The following is a 20,724-nucleotide window of genomic DNA, read 5'->3' as shown; positions in this document are numbered from 1 at the left end:
GGTGTAATAAGCAGGCTTTCAATTGGCTAAGTCCCTTTGTCACACTGGATTGATATGGCGGGGGACCCCTAGGAGTGAAAGTGGTTCACGATTGTTGTCTCCTTGGATGTTTATATAACGGTGGTACTCTTACCGTCAGTCTGTATGCTAGTGCTTGGTGCTCAGGCTGCCTGCTTCTACATTTCCGGACACGCTGATGTGTGATAGAAGCCAGTGAAAGTCCAGGTAAACTACTAAGCTACATAGGTGTTTGATGCTGCATAAATGCTGCTTCAGGCATATGTCCTGTTGAAATCCTCGCTGGAGTACCTGGAGTGCTGCCCTGCAGTTCCATATCACTACCAGTTGAACTGAGCAAGGTTTAAGTTTACGTTAGGCAGCTTCAATTTGCTATACTTTTGTCTCCTGTTGTAGAAACAACCCACTCGATTCAGGCAGCCTAAGCGGCTCCCAGGGGGAGGAGGGTATTGCGATGTAGCGGCGCGGCTATTGCCTCCTGAGCCAGTGAAGAAGACAGCTCATGTGCATGCACCATGAGCACGGAGCAAAAAAGATTTAGGAGTGGAAATTCCGCTGTTTGCAGCGACCAGAAAAGGTCACAAGCCCACTATCATGCTGGCGGCCTGGAAAGAAATTACCGCCGTTTCGGTTGCCCCGGCAACTGGTCGAGCGTGTTGCTCCCGTTCGGCCGTGCGTTCCTGACTTCTATTGAGGGAACGGAGGAAGTGGCCGGAGAGCGCGGCGGAGCCACCTGCCTGGGTGCTGCTTTTTTTTTTTTATTTTTTCGCTGCGGCTTTTACACGCCGCATGGCGCCGCCACTGCATATGGCCCCGTCGGCGCATACAATTGTGACCTTATCTGGTCGCCTGCGCTCGCTCGCGCTGACGGGAGTTTCACCTCCTAAATGTCTCCTTCCGTGACCATGAGAAAAGAACACTGAAGCGTACTCAGCCTGAGTGGCTATGGGTATCTGCTGCTCCCGAGGTCCTGTGGCACCATAGCTGGCCAGCCTATATAAACAGTGGCCATTGTGGCTACCTCTCCATGCTTTCTCCTTCGACGAAAACTGAAGCACTAGCCTCTCGTTGCTCGTCTATAGAGCCATCGGTGAGTTCTTGTAGGTGCTTCGTTTTCCTAGTGCTTTCGTTGCTCTTTGTTCTCCGTGGGTGAAGGGCTCCGAAAGTAAAAAGCAACCAGCGCCACAATGGTCATTTTAGTTTGTAGAATGCCATCTAAAGATTTCTGGTAACGCCGCCAAGCGTACCACACTTGTGGCACAGTCCTTAGTGCTGGAGCAATTACAGTCGCCGAGTGATTTCTCAGACTCCAAAAATTTGGACATGCTCGATTGTTCGGTCTGCTTCGTGGCACTGCCATTCTCCCCATAGACCATAATGTAGAACAACTGCCGAAAGTTCAAACACCTTGCAACCTCTCGTCTGATTTTTCCGACACTCCTTGAGCCAACTCGATCGAGAGCACCATGCACAGACTCTGACTGGTGCATGGTTCGACTTGCTGAACACCATTTTTGTTTTGAACGGACGTTCCTTGATGCCCCACGAAGTGGCGCTACTGCAAATCCCCGCTCATCATCATTGTTTCCGCCTTGTTCGATAGAGTGGCTACAGCAGTTCTGGTGTCAGCTTAGTTAGCCACGTCAAGACAATCCAGCAGCTGATTTGTTTCTTTCTTCATGCATGACGCAGCACTGCGAGTAAGCCACATTTTTCATCTGTGCGGCTGGGGTCGGCGTGACGGCGTGGTGGTGTTTGCTTTGTGGGCTATGTCGAGGTTGTGTTGATCCAACACGGCATATGGAAACATCGCATCACGTGTCTAATGGCGCCGACAGTGCCCGCGCAGACTGCGCTGGGGAATGCCGGCAAGCGGGTGCCGGGAGGCCTAGGATTTGTCGCCTTCCAATGTGCTTCCTACTGACGCCGAAAATGTTCTGCCGAGACCGGTGCAATGGTTGCATTGCGATTTCGGACACTGTTTCATTTGACAGTTTCACAGGTGCTGACACTGCTGTACTGACATGTGCAGAATTCAACGACGGCGAGATCATTCGTCAGGTTTCTGCTGCACCACCGAAAGACGACTCCGAGTCGGCTCCAATGACTGCAAGTACAAGCAGTGACTGTGCTTTCAGCCGCCTATAGTGAGCGTATGACCCTCTCCGAGATTCAGGCTTATCTGATTGCACAGAAACGGAAAAGCGTGCAATGGCACATTCACGATTTCTTCAAGCCTACTGCCGAGCCCGAACAAGTGCGCGGAAATAAAGGTCTTTTTTTTTTTTCTTAATCTGCTTTTTTGGACACCCGTTTATTCGGACACCTGTTTATTCGGACATTTCCGCAGTCCCCTTGAGGTCTGAATTAACGGTCGGCGACTGTAGATGAGATGTATAATAGGCTGACTTTAGGAAACCAGCCTCTGTTGTGCAACACCTATTAGACCCTTGTACATTTCTTTCTTGCTAAAAAATCTGGAGCTCGTTAGAATTCTACTTTGTTTAGGAGCCTTATTGTCATTTTTATGTTCGTTTTCTACTTTGGACACATAAAAAGTGGGCGTGCATTTGATTTGGGGTGATTTGGACTTATGGTGTGCCTTCACGGCGGGGCAGAGCGCGCTGTCGTATCCCATGTTTACTCTTCAATTTAAAAAATTTTTGGTGTGGGTTATCATTATGTTGTCGGTGCAGTGCCTAAGACGTAGTATTCGCATGGTGTTTCAGTAGAAACTTCAGCTGTTCACAACGGTACTGTATTTGGTTAATGCGCAGTACGTCATAAGATAGGCCGACACGACACTGATGTTGATAAGAAGTCTACCTGATGCCGACAGGTGGACAGGCGGATAGTTGGCAGGCTGTGTCAGTGGGAGACCTATATTGTTATACTAGTTTGACTAAGACGCAACTGACAGCAGTGAGTTGTCCTAGTGTGACAGGCTTTTATGGCGCCACCGCCGACAAAACCAGTGTGCTAATTGCCAAATGAGAACATTGCACCAACAATGCCAATGTTGCATGAAACTGCGCTTGTGTATGTATTTATTGACGCTCAAGTTGAGTCGAAACATACTTCCTAAGTTGAAATGCACTATTTCCAGTCCTTGCCAGCTGTCCACATCGAGTTTGAAGCAGTGTCAAATTCTTGCATTCAGCGCAGCTTCATTAGGCCTAGCACAGCCTACGAGTTCGTCCTCTATCAGCGGACCTGAAACATAGGATAAGCAAGTACGATGAAGGAAATTGCTGTTATAGTTCACTGCTAGCCGTACCAACCTGATGTAAACCGCTCTTAGCATAGTACAACGCACACACAAAAAGTGGGAAGTGGCGATATGGTGCAGTGCCAACACCATGGTACATCACCGTTCTTGATCAAAGGCTGTCAGTCGTGCTCGCCGGCGTTTCCACGAACAATGTGTAAGTACGTGGAGTGGTAGATCTGTGTGTATTGTTAGGCTGACAAATTTATTAGAGACCGAGAAACACAGTTTGCCTCTTATGCCAAACAGCCAACAAGTGATGGCTCTTTCGATATTGCAGCATAAACGACATCACTTGATGCCACATGAGTACGGCAGGCATTGTCATTTTCTATTGGTAGCTATACACGCTCTCTAAATGAGTGCTTATGCGTGCAGATTTTGCTCTAGCAATGCACTATTGAACACACAAGATATATGGATGCTGAATAGCACGAAAGTGAAGGCTTCCTGTCAAAATCAGCAGTAACCACCTCTCCAAAAGCAGTGACTACGTGGTCATATTACGTTCTTGCCATTTTCAAAATGCCCTGAATGCTCATGCCTTTTCATCTCAGTGTGATACAATACTTTTGATATGCGCAAGGTAAGTGGCCCTATATGTTTTGAACATTTTATCATTGTTTTGTGTCAGCGGTGCACGGTTCATACTGTACTTTAAGCGAACAATGAGCGGTGACCATACATGTGCCTATATAAACGCATGTGCCAATTTTGTGTTGCATAAGTACTCTGCACACAGTATTGCCCTTTTAAAGAGCTATGGCCACTGTGATAAAAATAAAAGCAGTTTTTACCATCCCACTGGCGTATGTTCAGTGCAGGTCTAGCAGTGGCAAATGCCCGAACTCTGCTGCTACATGATACGGCTAACCACTGCCGAGCGAAATCGACCCCCTCTCGAACTTGATGTGGATGGTTGGCGAGTGTTCATGTTCTTGCATTTCAACTTCCAAAGAATGTTTGGATTCATATTGAGTGCGACTAAATAGGAATACCATATTTACTTGCATAATGATTTGCACTCGCGTGATGATCGCACTCCTGAATTTTGTCGACAAGTTTCTTTTTGCCGCAGCGATATGTCGTGTGCCAAGTTTAGCTAATGATGATCACGCTTACCATCTGTCGAATGCTGTCGAATGCTACACGAACGACTGACTCTTCAAGACATACCAAGCGGTCTGCACGCACCAAACATTCTTAAGCAGATGCCCCATTTTATTCCTTTTATCACTTTCCACACTATCACGAAAAAAAAAAAAGAGCTACAACCAAACTTGCCTTGGCTTTATTATTTGTAGGCTTCACAATGGTTTTGGTCAACAACAACATAAAGGGTGCCTTTTGATTCTTCTCGTCTGCACTCGTGGGCACGTAACTAATCGCGAGCGGCAACGATAGTGGCCATGTTTACACTGATACATTTGAAGTGTACCCTATTCATACACTGACACTTGTAACGCAGCTAAGATATTTGCCCACTCTTATCGGAAACATGCTGGGCTAGGATAGCAGTGAAGACAAATGCCGCAGTTTCCGCAGCATGCCTGCCATGTGTTTCTGTCACTGGCAGCTAAGCGCACCCATCTCTGTTTCTGTCCCCTCAAAGAGGACATGGCTACGTCAGTGTCGCAAACTTGCCGATATTAATGATATTATTCATTACTGATACGGAAGAAACTGTTTCAATACGCATGATGTACTCGCGAAAAGAAAAAAAATTGCGTTCAGTGCGTTCTGCTTGCTCTGCCGGCCACCTTTGGTGTCCCACACTGTTACTGCGGCAGCTGCCTGTTTGTTGACCTGTTGTGATCCCACAGCAAATACAGGATGAAAACATATTTTTTTTTTTTCACGGAAAATTTAACCTGTGTAATGAATCGCGCCCCTGGATTTGCAGCAATTTTTTTGACAAAAAAGTGTGATCATGGTGCGAGTAGATACGGTACAAGCGTAGGTGCTGTGGCAATTGTGTCATGGGGCGGTTTAATTGTTCAGAGGCACATTGCACGTCGACGGGTTTTGTCGGCACAGTTGCACGAAAACCCGTCGTCATATTTTGACGACTTGTGGTTGTAAGTGGCGCCAGAGTCGTTGCCGGCCTAGGTGTCCTGTCCAGGAAGCGTACAGTCACACAAAACAAAAATTACAATGCCTGACAAATGCACAAAATGATTCCAGCTCACTTAATGCATAACGCAGCATGCCTCTCTGTGCCCTGTGGTGCCCCGACGCTGTACATGTTGTTTCTCGTGGAGCCAGCTAAGGTGGCGCCACAGCGTAGTGCAAGGGGCGGATTAAGCCGCTGTTACCAGCAGACATGGAAGGGACTTTACATGTGGCCGTCAGTTTAGCCCACTCATCTGATCCCATGCAAAATTGTTGGTAAGGTTGACGAGTGCAAACATATTGCGGGGAAGCTTATGGAAGATGGCGATTCCAAGGATATCCTGCATGTTCCAGAGATCTTCCCTGTGCTTGCTTAAGGGGGTATATTGGTATTTAGGCCTAAAAGTTACAAAAATCTAGCTTTGTGTAATTGCATTTTCACATTATGCATCCAATATTCTATTGATCTGCAAAGCTTTTAACGTCTTATGTGCATATTTAAACCATAGTATATTAATTTTAAAACTATAGCACAGGCGATTTGATTGTTTTCTTCATTTTCTTAAAATACCAATTTTGCACACCCAACAAGCCTTTCGTGATAGATCAGTGCCTATCACAGATAGAAGAATAATTATTTTTGCAGCATGAAGCTAGATGTTTGGGGCACACTACAAGGGAGCTGATTAAAAGATTTTGTTTTACAGTATCTAAAATTTGTTTTTTGTCTGACCACAGCATGGCCATGTTCGAAACACTGGAGTTCAGTCTGCTATACATACCTGCCAACCCTCCCGATTCGCCTATGAGACTCCCAATTTTTTACAGAACTTTCCAATTGTACAATCACTGTCTTGTATCTCCTGAAAAGTGGTCTCTGTTCGCGCAATAATGGTTTTTGCGAAAACGGCACCGCGGAATGTACAGCCACATCGTAATCATCACCAACAACTGCTGCACTAGCACCATCGGTATCATCAACTAAGCAGCCGACTACGGTGCCTAGTAAGCCGACCAAAGCCAGAACCAATGTAGCTCTTGCATTTCAAGAATGCCTTCCTCCATGGTGTATCTTGTTGCTGCTGCTTTGTTGTATGATTAGTGTTGGCTAGGCCGTGCATGTGTGGTGCACCGTGTAAAGTTACAATCGTCGTGTGCTTGATGCCTAGCCGCTATCAAAGCCCAAGAAACGATATCTGCAGAAGTTTTTGCGATCTTATACTTCTGAATTTCTGTGCTTTTTGACATCAAGAAAAGGAGAACATTTTGCATTTTGTACAACTTGTGGATGCGACGTCAGCATGTCTTACGGTGTCAAAGACAACTTGAAACTGCACGTTTCTGCGGCGAAGCATCAAAGCTATGTTCGCACCGCTGAGCAGCAAGACAACGTAGTGAATTTTCTCAGGAACAACTGCAATGACAGTGTCATAAGTGTGGAGTGCCTGTTTACGGGATTCCTCGTCGAACACAACCTACCCCTTAGGTGTCAGCGACCACATTGGGCCTCTTCTACGAAAAATGTTTCCGAAATGCAATGAGGCGAAGCGTTATAAATGTGGACACAACTCTGAAACGAAACTCTGAAGAATGCGGAGGTGGCCAACCTGAAATCACAGGCATCGCTCTCGAATCTTCATTTCTTTATTCAGAGTTTCCCTCAGTTGCTGCCCCGAGATTCCAATGAATCTGCTGAAGACGCTTTAGATGCTCTCGAAGCTGAGTTTGCCACAGTACAGGCATACAGTCTTCAAGAGGACATTCTGAATTAAGAAAGATAGGACGTGCAGTGGTCTCTGGTAGGAAAAATGAAAAACACTGATGGAAAACATGTTTCACCAAGTTGCTGAGATGATGCTTGATTTACTCGTGATACCGCATAGCAAGGCATAGTGCGAGAGGTTTTTTAGCATGGCGCGAGAAACTAGGACTGAATTCCGCTCTCAATGTGCAACACAACCTGCCAACACCTGCTGCTAGTGAAGGGCCATCAGTCTGGACCATGTTTTGAGCAAAGCTACTCTGAAAAATTTTTGAAGTGAGCAAAGTCTGCTACTGCAAGGTCCCTGCAAAGGACGCATCGAACGCTGCCTGAAAGTTTGAACGAAACCTACCCTCCCCCCCCCCCCCCCTCCTGTTGGCGCAAATAAAAAGTCTCCCGATTTTTTATCTCGCCACATTGGCAGGTATGGCTATAAAACGAGAAATAATTACCCAATCATAAATGTGCTTCCAGCATTGTGTCTTATGCTTTCTAGTATTGATCTGAGTGCCATATGTATATCTTTGTGCAGTTGTTATTTGTTCATTGTTCTAGAAAACAATAGAACTGTTCCTTTAATTATCTGACAAAATAATGAACATACAGAAAAATACTTGCATTCTTAGAATGTGAAGAAAAAATTAAACAAGCATGCCACATCGAATTGGCATCAAATATAAAGGAAGATAGGGTTAAGACCTATTTTGCCCTCTCTTAATGTAGAGCTTCAGTCGCGAATCTGTGTTTTCCTTGCTCTTTGTTCCTGTTTAATTCCAAGATTGATTACTATTGGCCATGTTTTAATTTTTTACAAACATTAATGAAAATAGATCCTCTTTGTATCCACTAGCAAAGCCAATGAATGCAAAAGTGGGCCTAAACTATTCTTTTGGTGCTTGCAGCCGGCTGAGGTGGACCGTTTCTTTGGGAGGCGTGTGGACTGCTCGTGCCAGACGGATGACCTACCTCCGATGCTGCCTGTCCGCCCTGAGCTACCGCCAGCTGGTACGATTGCTCCTCCGGCAATCCTGAAGAGGACTCGCCTGCTGGCACCTGCACAGGCCAAAGTGGCTGGCAGGCCGCTGGCTGTCAGCATAGTCTGTTCAAGCCGTGCCTCGTCATCTGATGAAGACGACGATGGCGGCACACCAGTCGTGCCAGTGAAGCAGCAGAGCCAGCAGCAGCTGGTTTCCCCTGAGGTGCCAACCATGCAGGCTTCAGCCGTTGCAGAGCCACAGCCTTCACAAGTCGAGCATTCGGTGACACTGCACTCAACTGCAGAGAAGACTGCAGAACCTGAGCAGCTGCTGCAGCAGTTTGTCCTGGCAACAGTTCAAGAGGGACCACCACAGGCAGCAGCAGCAGCAGTCCCAGCCCAACCACGTTGTGTAGCAGAGCTGCCACCCATCCCACAGCTGATGGTCCAGCAGCCGGGCTTGCCCCAGCAGTTTCTGGTGCCAGTGAGCCAGGCTGTGCTACTGGGGCAGCCACTGCAGCAGCACCAGCTGGCCCAGCTACTGGCCCTGCAGAAGTCATTGGCTGCCTCCCAGCCAGCACTGGAAGAGTGCCTGGTTCCACAGCCTATTCACTTGACTGCACTGCAGCAGCAGCAGCAGCAGCAGCAGCAGCAGCAGCAGCAGCAGCCAGTGATTGTGCAGGCAGGAAGCTCAACACAGCCTGTGCAGCCGGTCATGCTGCTGCCAGCAGAACAGGCACTGGTGACTCCACAGCCTGTGACAGTAGGCCAGCTGCCAGCTGCGCAAAGCATTAGTCAGAAAGTGAATGAGCAGCTGCCACCTGAAGTTCAGACAGCCACAGTGCAAGCAGCAACTCTCGATGATGGTGCTCAGGCTGCTGGAAAGGTGTTAGTGCAAGAGGCTACTTCTGCTCACACTGAGGATCCAGAATGCAGCAAAGAGCAACAGGGTTGTCCAGTCGAGGTAGAGCCCAACACTGCTGAGCAATCAGGGGAGAAGGTGGCAAGCAATGCAGCAGAAGATGTTGCTGCAGTGATGTGCGAGGCACCACTTGTAGCTCCTCCAATACCAGCTCAAGACAGTTCAGCTTGCTTGGATCAACTGGATGTGGTCATAGTAGGATGTCACCCTGCAGATAAGGCATTGGCCTTGGCTGGCAGCTTGCCTGCGGTAATAAAGTCACAAGAAGGCTTACAGCAGCATACTTGTCACGGGAGCACATCAGTATGTAACTCTGTCGAAGGTTTGCCTGTTCCTGGAGAATCCACTGTTCCATTTGAGCATCTCCAAGAGCAGCATCAAGTTCCTGGAGAGATGCATCCAGTGGATCCTAGGGCTGAGCAAGAGCCCCAGAGGAGATATTGCAAAGAGCTTTGCAACCTGCATTCATGCAATATTCCACAACAAGAGTTTGGCCAGAGCCTGGAGCCCGAACGTCATCTCAGTGTTGAAGGCCACTCTGTGTCACAGTGTGAGGGAAGCTATGCTTTTCACTTGCAGGGGCCGGATAGTTCACCGGAACAGGTGGTTCCTCAACACGGTGTTGCTCAACATGAGGCAGGTGTGACCTCTGAGGTTGCACTGGAAGGCACAGGTGGAGAATCACTGGCAGCATGTGAAGATGAGGGTTCTGTGGGACAAGGATCTCAAACCATGCATGCACAGCAGCAGCAGCAGCAGCAGCAGCACCAGCAGGCCCTGGAACGAAGCACCAATCAAGTTGAGCTAGAATCTAAGAGGCTTGACCAGCAGGATGCCAGTTGTGTGGAACCACTGGCCTCTTCTGCACGATACCCAGGTGCAGCCAGGGCGCCACTAGGGCCAACCACTGTGGCAGAAGGAAGTGTGCAGCAGAGTGCTCAAGATGGCAACACCTTCATAGTTTCTAGTCAGCCGCATCCTATGCATGTTTTAGTGCCATCATTGGACACTGCCTCCACAAATGACCAACAAATTGAGGAGAAAAAAGCTTTACGTTCAGAGGAGATACTTGCTAAGGTTTCAAGAAAAGCATCTCCAGAAACGAGTGTCAAGCAGACATGTCTTCTGCTCTCAATGCCCGAAGGTGTGCCTAGTCATAGGACTCAGGGCAAAGGCATGTCGGAGCAGCATAGCTTGGCCAAATCTTCTGGGCAGAGTTACTCAGAGAAGCCACCTGCTGAGGAAAGCCCTCTCTCTCCAGCAGCTGAAAGATTCAAAGCATGTAAAGGGGATGCTGTTGAACCAGTTTATTTGACACTTCCTTGTAGCAGGGATGACAGTGATGTTTTCATGGACGATGCAGACTCTGCATCTAGTTGCGAGGCTTTACACATTGTGGAGTCGGTACCCGAAGAAGAGGTCAGAAGTATGGGCAGGGCTGGAACTGGCGAGTCGCAGGCTGATGCGGAAGATGCTGCCGGTCATTTTTTAGTGGTTAGCGGAGGCCGTCGCGTGGCGGCCTCCACTTGTGCCCAGATCCCTGTGCAGTTGGTTGTCTCGGACGGGATGCAGCAGCTGAAGAGGCTGGCTTGCAATGTCACCTGTCGCACATTCGAGCAATCGCATAAGAGTTTTCGACCTGGTGACAAGCCCACCTTGCAGTTCACAGTTGAGCTGAAACTGGGCTCCAGGTTGTCCACATTGCGCCCACTTGGGAAACCTTGGTCGAAGATTGCAGGCCGACCTGCAGTGAAGCGTCAGCGGCCAAAGCGATTTCAACTACGATTCAAGCCAACTTCATTGCCACAACAGCTCAGGCCTCCTGTCATCAGTCCACAGAGAGAGGACGTTTTGCCTGTCGCGTCAGAGCAGACAACTGTCGTGGACGAGGAGGCAGGCAGCTCCAGCTCCAGCTCTAGTGCTGGGCAGCACCTTGAAGCTACAGGCGAGGTTGCAGGCCGCAGACTCAAGGGGAAGCCAACCAAGCGCAGCCAGTCACCACCCCTGGAAAACAGTCCACCATCCCCTGAGCCCAAGAGGAGGAGGGGTCGTCCAAAAAAGAATAACAGCCAAGAGGTGAGTACATGCAGAGCATGCCATGTTTCGCAGCCAATGCCACAGCTTTGCGTATCAGCGCTCTGTCAAGGTCTTTACTGTTCCAGGGGCAAGTGCATTGTGGCCTGGTCTCCAGTACTGTCAGTAAAATCAACGAAGAATGTAAATGAGTCCTAAGTATTGAATGTTTGAAAAATAATAATTTTTTTTTCTTACACTAGACACGTTAATTCAATTCTGGCTCATATTTTTTTGGTTAATTTGATCCGGACTGAAGGTCTCAACTGGTGCCCATGCATATCTATGGGCCCAAACTTTGATTATTTTGATCCTAAAATTGGCCTTTGCTGAATAATCTGAACTTGACCAGTCAAGAAGCGTGCACCTGACCCCTTTAGTAGCAGCACGTCTCGGCCGAGCTTCGGGGCAGTGAACACACGCGATCTCCTGCCAAAAACTCCCGTCTTTTGCCTGCCCTAGGAAGAGTTTTAAACAGTAGCGGTAGCTCACAATGTCCAATAAAGGTATTTTCTTCATTATAACGCACGCTTTTCTTTTTTCATTCTTGGAAAACAATTGGGCTGGAAATTGCCTGCACAATGAAGTTGCACACAAAATCAAAACTGCGTTTGGGGCATTTCCATATGCTTTACCGCATAAACTAATTGGATTACAGCAAAGATTACTTTAAAAATTCTGCTGCGAAGCTAGGTTTTAGAAAACTTGCTGCCACGGTGCAGCAGATATTACACTCTTGCCCAATTTTCTTGTAAGAAATCGGGTGCGTATTAGGTTTCTACTTTGTTTATAAGTTTTAATGTAGCTTATACATTAGTTTTTTTATTTTTAACACATAGAAAGCAGGTGCATGCTGCATTTGGGGTCGTGTTAAAATTGGGAAAACACTACCAAATGAATCAGCAGTGTGTTCTGACATTTCTTCTTAATCTTGTATTATTCGACTCATTGGATAATTCAATCAATTTTGTCAGTCCCAGTAGGGTTGAATTAATAGAATTTGAGTGTCTTTACATTTTCAAAGATGCAGCGATGGCGTAGAGATAGAGCATCCGCTTCGCATGCAAGAGGACCATGGTTCAAATCCCGGTGTCGCGCTATTTTCCACCAAATTAAAAAAAAAGAATCCGCATGTCGATAAAATTGCATAAACAGGCCTGGAGTGCGGCCTGATCCCGGTGACCAAACGCACTCCCTCACCAGAGCAGGATTGGCCACCCTGGTGCAGTACTTGGCCACAACCTCCTATGTGAATACAAAAATCAAACCCCGGCCCTCAGTCTCCAGTAGCTGCGAAGCAACTGTCCACGGCGGCGGTCAGACCTGTGATGCAGCAGAAGGTGCTAAGAATACCTGTGTCCAGACAGGCCACCATTGGAATCTGAACCTTGCAACGTTTAACGCTAGAACGTTATCTCTTAAGGTGAGTCTAGCAGTGCTACTGGAGGAATTAGAGGGCAGTAAATGGGATATAATATGACTCGGTGAAGTTAGGGGGGACAAAAGAAGCATATACAGTGCTAAAAAGCGGTCACGTCCTGTGCTACCAGGGTTTAGCGGAGAGACGAGAACTAGGAGTCGGATTCCTGATTAATAAGGATATAGCTGGTAACATACAGGAATTCTATAGTATTAACGAGAGGGTGGCAGGTCCTGTTGTGAAACTTAATAAGAGGTACAAATTGAAGGTCGTCCAGGTCATCCAGGTCCAGGTCATCCAGTCATGATGACCACGAAGTCGAAAGCATATATGAAGACGTGGCATCGGTGATGGGTAAAGTCAAAACAAAATACACTAAACTCATGGGCGACTTCAATGCCAGGGTAGGCAAGAAGCAGGCTGGAGACAAGTCAGTGGAGGAATATGGTAGAGGCTCTAGGAATAGCAGGGGAGAGTTATTAGTAGAGTTCGCAGAATGGAATAATATGTGGATAATGAATACCTTCTTCCTCAAGCGGGATAGCCGAAAGGGTATGTGGAGGAGCCCGAATGGCGAGACTAGAAATGAAATAGACCTCATACTCTGCGCTAAACCTGGCATCATACAAGATGTGGACGTGCTCGGCAAAGTGCGCTGCAGTGACAATAGGATGGTGAGATCTCGAATTAGCCTAGACTTGAGGAGGGAACAAAAGAAACTGGTACATAAGAAGCCAGTCAATGAGCTAGCGATAACAGGGAAAATAGAGGAATTCCGGATCAAGCTACAGAACAGGTATTCGGCTTGAACTCAGGAAGAGGACTTTAGTGTTGAAGCAATGAACGATAATCTTATCGGCATCATTAAGGAGTATGCAATAGTATACATCAAGGAGTATGCATCAAGGAGTAAGCTATAGCAGGAGACGAATGGTCTGATTAAAAAAAGCCAATGTATGAAAGCCTCTAACCCTGCAGCTAGAATAGAACTGGCAGAACTTTCCAAGTTAATCAACAAGCGTAAGGTAGCTGACATAAGTAAGTGTAATATGGATAGAATTGAGCATGCTCTCACGAACGGATGAAGCCTAAAAGCAGTGAAGAAGAAACTAGGAATAGGCAAGAATCAGATGTGTACGTTTAGAGGCAAAGCCGGCAATATTATTACTAATATGAATAAGATAGTTCAAGTGGCTGAGGAGTTCTGTAGAAATTTATACAGTACCAGTGGCACCCATGATGATAATGGAAGAGGGAATAGTCTAGAGGAATTTGACATCCCACAAGTAACGCCGGAAGAAGTAAAGAAAGCTTTGGGAGCTGTGCAAAGGAGGAAGGCAAATCCGGAGGATCAGGTAACAGCAGATTTGTTGAAGGATGGTGGACAGATTGTTCTAGAAAAACTGGCCACCCTGTATAAGCAACGCATCATGACCTCGAACGTACCAGAATCTTGGAAGAACGCCAACATAATCATATTCCATAAGAAAGGGGATGCTAAAGACCAAAAATTATAGACCGATCAGCTTACTGTCCGTTACCTGCAATGTATTTACTTAGGTAATTGCAAATAGAATCAGGAACACCTTAGACTTTTGTCAACCAAAGGACGAGGCAGGATTTCGTAAAGGCTACTCAACAATAGACTATATTCACACCATCAGTCAGGTGAAAGAGAAATGCACAGAATACGTATAACCAACCCTTATATATAGCTTTCATTGATTACGAGGAAGCATTTCATTCAGTCGAAACCTCAGTAGTCATGCAGGCATTACGGGATGAGGGTGTAGACCTGCCGTATATGAAAATACTGAAAGATATTTATAGCGGCTCTATAGCCACCGTAGTCCTCCATAAAGAAAGCAACAAAATCCCAATAAAAAAGGGCCCCAGGCAGGGAGATACGATTTCTACAATGCTATTCACAGCGTGTTTACAGGAGGTATTCAGAGACCTGGATTGGGAAGAATTGGGGAAAAGAAATAATGGAGAATACCTTAGTAACTTGCGATTCGCTGATGATATTGCCTTGCTTGGTAACTCAGGGGACTAATTGCAATGCATGCTCACTGACCTGGACAGGCAAAGTGGAAGGGTGGGTCTAAAAGTTAATCTACAGGAAACTAAAGTAATGTTTAACAGTGTCGGAAGAGAACAGCACTTTACGATAGTAGTGAGGCACTGGAAGTGGTAAGGGAATACATCTACTTAGGGCAGATAGTGATCGCGGCTCTGGATCATGAGACTGAAATAACCAGAAGAATAAGAATGGGCTGGAGTGCATTTGGCAGGCATTCTCAGTTCATGAACAGCAGGTTGCCATTATCCCTCAAGAGAAAAATCTATAACAGCTGTGTCTTACCAGTACTCACCTATGGAGTCTAGAAGCGTACGGTGAGGGGCTAGTTGGTATGACATTATGAGAACAAAGAAAAACTGCGCAAAAAAGAGCAAGACAGAGAAAGAACCACATGACACAGGCGCAGACTAACAACTGGTTTAATGCTATGGGGCAGAAACCTGGCGGCTTACGAAAAGGGTTCTACTCAAATTGAGGACGACGCAACGAGCTATGGAAAGAAGAATGATTGGTGTAACGTTAAGGGATAAGAAAAGAGCAGATTGGGTGAGGGAACAAACGCGAGTTAATGACATCTTAGTTGAAATCAAGAAAAAGAAATGGGCATGGGCAGGACATGTAATGAGGAGGGAAGATAACCGATGGTCATTAAGGGTTACGGACTGGATTCCAAGGGAAGGGAAGCATAGCAAGAGGCGGCAGAAAGTTAGGTGGGCAGATGAGATCAAGAAGTTTGCAGGGACAACATGGCCACAATTAGTACATGACCGGGGTAGTTGGATAAGTATGGGAGAGGCATTTGCCCTGCAGTGGGCGTAGCCAGGCTGATGATGATGATGACATTTTAAAGGGATCCTGAAACACTTTTTGAACATAATAAGAAAATGTTTCCAATCTGCAGACTACACTGCTGCGAACACGTGTGCCAGATATTGCGCTGCATGCACCAGGGAACTTATAGTGTGTCAAAAATAGCAAAAACATTGCTTGCTTGCTTTTTTGCATTGTCATCAACAGCTACGTCAGAAGAGGGTGCAACCATCCCAATTAGCGGATTTTGCGATTCTAAGAACATTTTCAGTAATACCGTCCAAGCCTGTTACAACGAATCTGCATACAGTATACTTTTGAATATATCTGACCATTCTTCTTAATTAGTTTACCCTGCTTATATTATCAGTGCGATGAATTCCGGTTTTAGCGGACTCAGCTGTAACTGACTATCGGCTACAACAGACAAATTTTGGGGAAAATTTTTTGCACACACTTATTTCCAGCTGGTTGCGTAATTTGTCCTGAAACATCCCTTAGGCTTGGTGAAAGAACATTGTCTGCAGATAGCATACGCTGCTGTGAACATCTCAGCCAGATTTTGCAGTCGCTTTTGTGCCCTTACAACCAGCCCGGATTCTGAATCTACAAGATGAAGAATTTATCCTGCGAACGCCCTTTGGACAAACCCGGGGCTACGCCGATAGGCACAGCGCCCTAATTCTCCCTTGACAAGTCAAGATGCTGCGCCGCCAGGCAGCGGCGTCCTGTGGAGGAGCATCGGCGAGCGACATGTTCAAACATGCAACAAAGTGGTAGACAGCTCGGCGCCGTATTTCCTTTCCCCTGGAGGTCACCTTGCGCAGCAAACCTGAAGCGGGTGGCCAGCGCGGTCGCTGGTTGGATCTCTCGGACAACCGTTGAGTGCTGGCTTTGTATTGGGCCATTTGAGTGACAATCGTTTCTCTGGGGTTTATAAGTCCCAACGCTGCCGCCTGGAGAACCGGATCCACCTTAACACTTTCCTGTCCGTGGGAAAATAAGCACTTTTCGGGTGGTCTAGTAAACATTTTTTTGCTGCTACACCAAATGTTTGATATTAAAATGTTTAGTATCAATTTGTAAAGAGGGAATGCGCTTTATAATGGTGTTGTTTGAAAACAAGCACTTATTACCAATTAATTGAAAAAAATCACCTAATAAAAAGTTTGTAACAAAAACGAGAAAACTCCGCGATAACGTCGATGCTGCTTTGCACCAAGACAACATAAAAAAAATTCAAAATATACATTTTGAATGGACAGGCCTTATACAACATTCATGCAAATATAATATTCCTATCTGTACAAGACATTTTTTTACAAAGGAAAATGTCATCCCTAGTGGCTATCGTGCCACCGCACAAAGCAGTTGCGTGATGTGGTGAAGCACAAGTTTGCGGCGCACGTCTCGCAGAAAACGTTCGTTTTTTGTTCCACTTTCCGTTCTTGATAGCACAATTTGCAGTTCCTGTATCTTTGTAGCTTCTGGGGCTTGTGCTGTTGATCCTTAGGGGCACATGTAGCGGGAACAGCAGGAGGAGCCTTGGGGTCTGGATATTGTTGCTCATCAAGTCCTATGAGCTGCTCCACCAGCTCTAGCCTGAACGCGAACTGATCAAAACGCGAACCTCTTGACAATTCAGGCACTTCGGGATGCTGCCGACGGTGCTCATCAAATAGAATAAAGCTGTTGACAACAGCAATATCTATACTGTGGAAAAACAGCGTTTTCCACCAGCGCACGCACTTCATCAGAACATTGTATGTCCCAATCAGCTGGTCCGATTTATCGACGCCGAGCATGCCCACATTGTACTTGTCAATCAGCATTGGCTTTTTCACCGATATTTCTTCCCACTTATTGTTGACTTTCCTTCTGCGCTTGGCAAGTACGAATTTGTTGGCTGTGTGGGCTGTCGACATCATGTGAACAACACGCTTGTCCTTCCATTGTAAATATAGAACGTCCTGGTCCTGTAGCCAGCGAACATCTCCTCTCTTAGCTTTTTTTTCCCATTGGGTGTCCTTGAGCTCGGCTGGAAAGCCCCGACGATCCTTGCGCGTTGTGCCACAAGCAAGCGTCTTGCGCTCCAACAAGTGCACAAACAAGGATGTCGACGTGTAAAAGTTGTCTAAATAAATGATGTAGCCTTGATCTAGGTAGTCCTCTGCGAGTCGCGTCACAACATCGAATGCCAGCCCACGTGCGCTTGGTGCTTCACGCTTTCCTGTGTATACACTGAACTGAACAGTGTAACCAGATTTGGAGTCCGCCAAAACCCACAATTTATACCCCCATTTTATAACTTTGTCCCGCATGTACTGTCTAATTCCGGATCTGCCTTTTGACTTTACCATCCTCTCGTCAACGGAGAGGCTCCGATCAGGTTGGAACAATTGGGCAGATGAGGCGTTGATGTGCTTCAGCAGCGAAGCTACGCGATGCAGCTTGCCATGGGATGCGGCAGTTGTCTTCTCAGGGTCGGACACACTCAGGAATGCAAGCAACGCTTTGAGTCGATTTCTTGGCATTACCGAAGGTGGAAGAAGACCAGAAAATAATTTCCGTGTGTTCCAGTAGCAGTGCAAGCGCGACACTTGTACAATACCCATGTAAATGAGAAGTCCGAGAAACTTCTTCATCTCATCGGGAGTCACTTCTTTCCAAGAGCCGTCTCTCTCACTGTATGATTGCTTCTCCAAAATATGCATCCACGCATATTTATTTGTCATGTTGCATATTTCAGTGATTATTTCCGCCGTGAAGAACAGCGCGAAGAAGTCGACGGCTCTTGCGAAGCGCCGCGCGGAACTACGGAGCGCAGTGCCGAGGTCAACTCCCGGCCGTCTTCTCGCGCAAAACTCCACTCTTTGTGCCGCCGCCGACAAGTGGTCGTGTCCAAACGACGTTGACACCCTGCAGATAAGAGTCGTTGCCTTTAGAACACGCCGCATGTCTTTAGATCTGATTGCGGCCGCGATAAAATGGCTCGGAGTGGAAAACGGAACTTACCGGCGGATACCTGTCGACGTTCCGGGGCTACTTGACGCACTTTCACCGTCCGTGCTGAAGTCGGATGAGTCAAAATCATCTCCCGAGTCTCCGCTGCTACCATCATCGCAAAATTCTGATGCAGACTCATCGGAATCGGTCGAAACTCGCCGTTTCCGAGGAGCAGCTGCGCGAGACGTCGACGCCATATCCGAAACTACGCGTGCTCGTCAAGCGCGATTAAAAGGCGTTTTAAAAATCCCTCCCGCGGCCAAAAAAGGAAACACAGAAGCGAAACTTGAAAAATAGTTATCCTTTTATGCGCTGGATGGCGCTAGCTGTCCATAAGCGCTCCGAACGGGAGAAAATCGACGTTGAAACCATCGACAACATACTGTCGATGGGCATAGGCGCGGACAGGAAAGTGTTAACACCGTGAGCCGAGTGCCGGCTCTCGAGTGGAGTGTTACGCGTTGGAGTCTCGCCAGACGTTGCCGTGCGGGAACAGTTGCGTTTGCTGTTAGCTCTCGGCCCCCGTGACGATCCGATCTTGTCCTGTATAATGACCTGTATATAGTGTATAACGTCCCTTTTGTTATTCTCACCGACGCCCGACTCAGAGTCTTCCCTACCGACTAGAGAGCTGGCAATGCCCTGTCACGAAACGGGTGACGAGAGCTACGGGACCACCTCAAAGTCGCAACATTGTGCACGGTGCATGGAACTCGCAAGGGGAGTGTGAAGTCACGTCTTTCTCAAATACTTTCTTTAGAACAGAAGGCTTCTCCACACTCTTTTCAGGCTACCGTAATGTCACGTAGTGACGGTGAAGAGCACAGTAGCGAAAACTATGAATGACAAAACTAACTCTTTATTGGGCGTGCCTGTACACAGAAAAACAAATAAGTCAAGCCCGACGAGACATAGTGGTGAGCAGAGCCGGCTATCGGAGAAAACCTGATCTGCGGGTCAAGCGTGTCGGCTTTTATACATGACTTGTGCAAGGTAACCGCTGGTGCCCTCTTGCCTTTCAGAAAGTACTACACAATTAGTGTCGCACATACAATCTGGTTACACAAGGTTCAGTGAGAACACACACAACAGCTAGAATAAATAACATTCCAGTAAATTCCAAATCGTGTAGGCGTGTCTCGCACTGAGCAATAACTTTAAGTTAGCAGGTGAAAGGCAGTCCCCAAGAAAAGGATAAATAACTACATGTGTCACAATAGCAGATTGCCATACACGGCAGCTATTAGCCAATTGCTAACATCAATCAAGAAGCAGAGTGTCTACAAACCGGAAAAACTGGGAATATGTAGGGATTTTGAATAGTCTGGAAATACTCGGGGAAAATTTGGAGAATTTGTACTTCTATCAGGGAAAATTAGCTGTAATTTTATTGAAAGGGAATGAGAGTCGCTGTAATGCTGGCTCGAATAACGGAAAAGAATCGTAACGAATCGTCTTTGACGCCGTGAAGTTGGCTGGAGGAGTTGGCAATGTACAAGTGACCAATAGGATACTTCAAATGATCCGTGGAGCGAACATGCAGTGGAAGGAGAACGAGAGCAAAAAGGCCCAACTCATTGAGGAATGAACGGGAGAGGAAGCATGCCGCTGCTTTTTTGAAGGAGCTTCAGCTCAAAAAACAAAGTATCAGCTGATGCCAAGATGCAGGTGTCCGTCATCCAAGCGAAAATAGTCTTTAAAGCAGCAAAATGTAACAGAACAATGTATGTAATGTCAGAACAGTTGAGGTGGACTTTCCAGATGCTGGAAGAGTATCTCACTTGTGACAAAGTGCAGGCCTCATACCAATGAGCCTGCTATCACTTGATAGAAATTCAAAAATATTTGCTTCTGTACACACCTCCTTTTTATTTTGAATCGAACTATTGGCCAACGCAAAGAACACAAGATGAAAGACGAGGAACATGAAGAAATACAGACGAGCGCTGACTGTTTCTTTGTGTTCCTCGTCTTTCATCTCGTTTTCTTCATGCTGGTCAATAGTTTCTTTCAAGATCATGAACCAACTAACTTGTACCAAAGTCCTGCTGAGTCATACTATTTTTTATTCATATTTGAAAATGTTCTACTCGACTTGAAATGGGCTTTACCATATTTTTGAAAATACTTTATTTGCTGTGCATTTTACTAACCCCTCCCTTCTGTTTTCTTTCTTTAATGAAATAAACACTACTCCTTGCTAACCAAACTGGATTAAGTCATGTTTTAAAATATTTTTTAACATGCCTACTAGAGAGCGACAGCGTCAGGCGA

At 46.6% G+C, this 20,724-nt stretch overlaps 1 protein-coding gene across 12 annotated transcripts in view; it reads left to right on the top strand.

Moving 5' to 3' along the window:
• Nucleotides 1-20,724, top strand: part of LOC142580151 (uncharacterized) — a 750,235-nt gene that overhangs the window by 132,713 nt on the left and 596,798 nt on the right. For all 12 annotated transcript variants that reach the window (XR_012827590.1, XM_075690998.1, XM_075691004.1 and 9 more), the window contains one exon: nucleotides 8,063-11,134. Coding sequence is in view for 11 of the 12 variants with exons in the window: in XM_075690998.1 (XP_075547113.1) it covers nucleotides 8,063-11,134 (3,072 nt within the window). In the remaining variant the exon portion in view is untranslated. The remainder of the gene's footprint in view (nucleotides 1-8,062; nucleotides 11,135-20,724) is intronic.

Source organism: Dermacentor variabilis, chromosome 4 (genome assembly GCF_050947875.1).
Source record: "Dermacentor variabilis isolate Ectoservices chromosome 4, ASM5094787v1, whole genome shotgun sequence".
NCBI classification, from domain to species: Eukaryota; Metazoa; Arthropoda; class Arachnida; order Ixodida; family Ixodidae; genus Dermacentor; species Dermacentor variabilis.
Note: the sequence above shows the minus strand (reverse complement) of the source record. Positions and strands in the feature narration are given on the sequence as shown.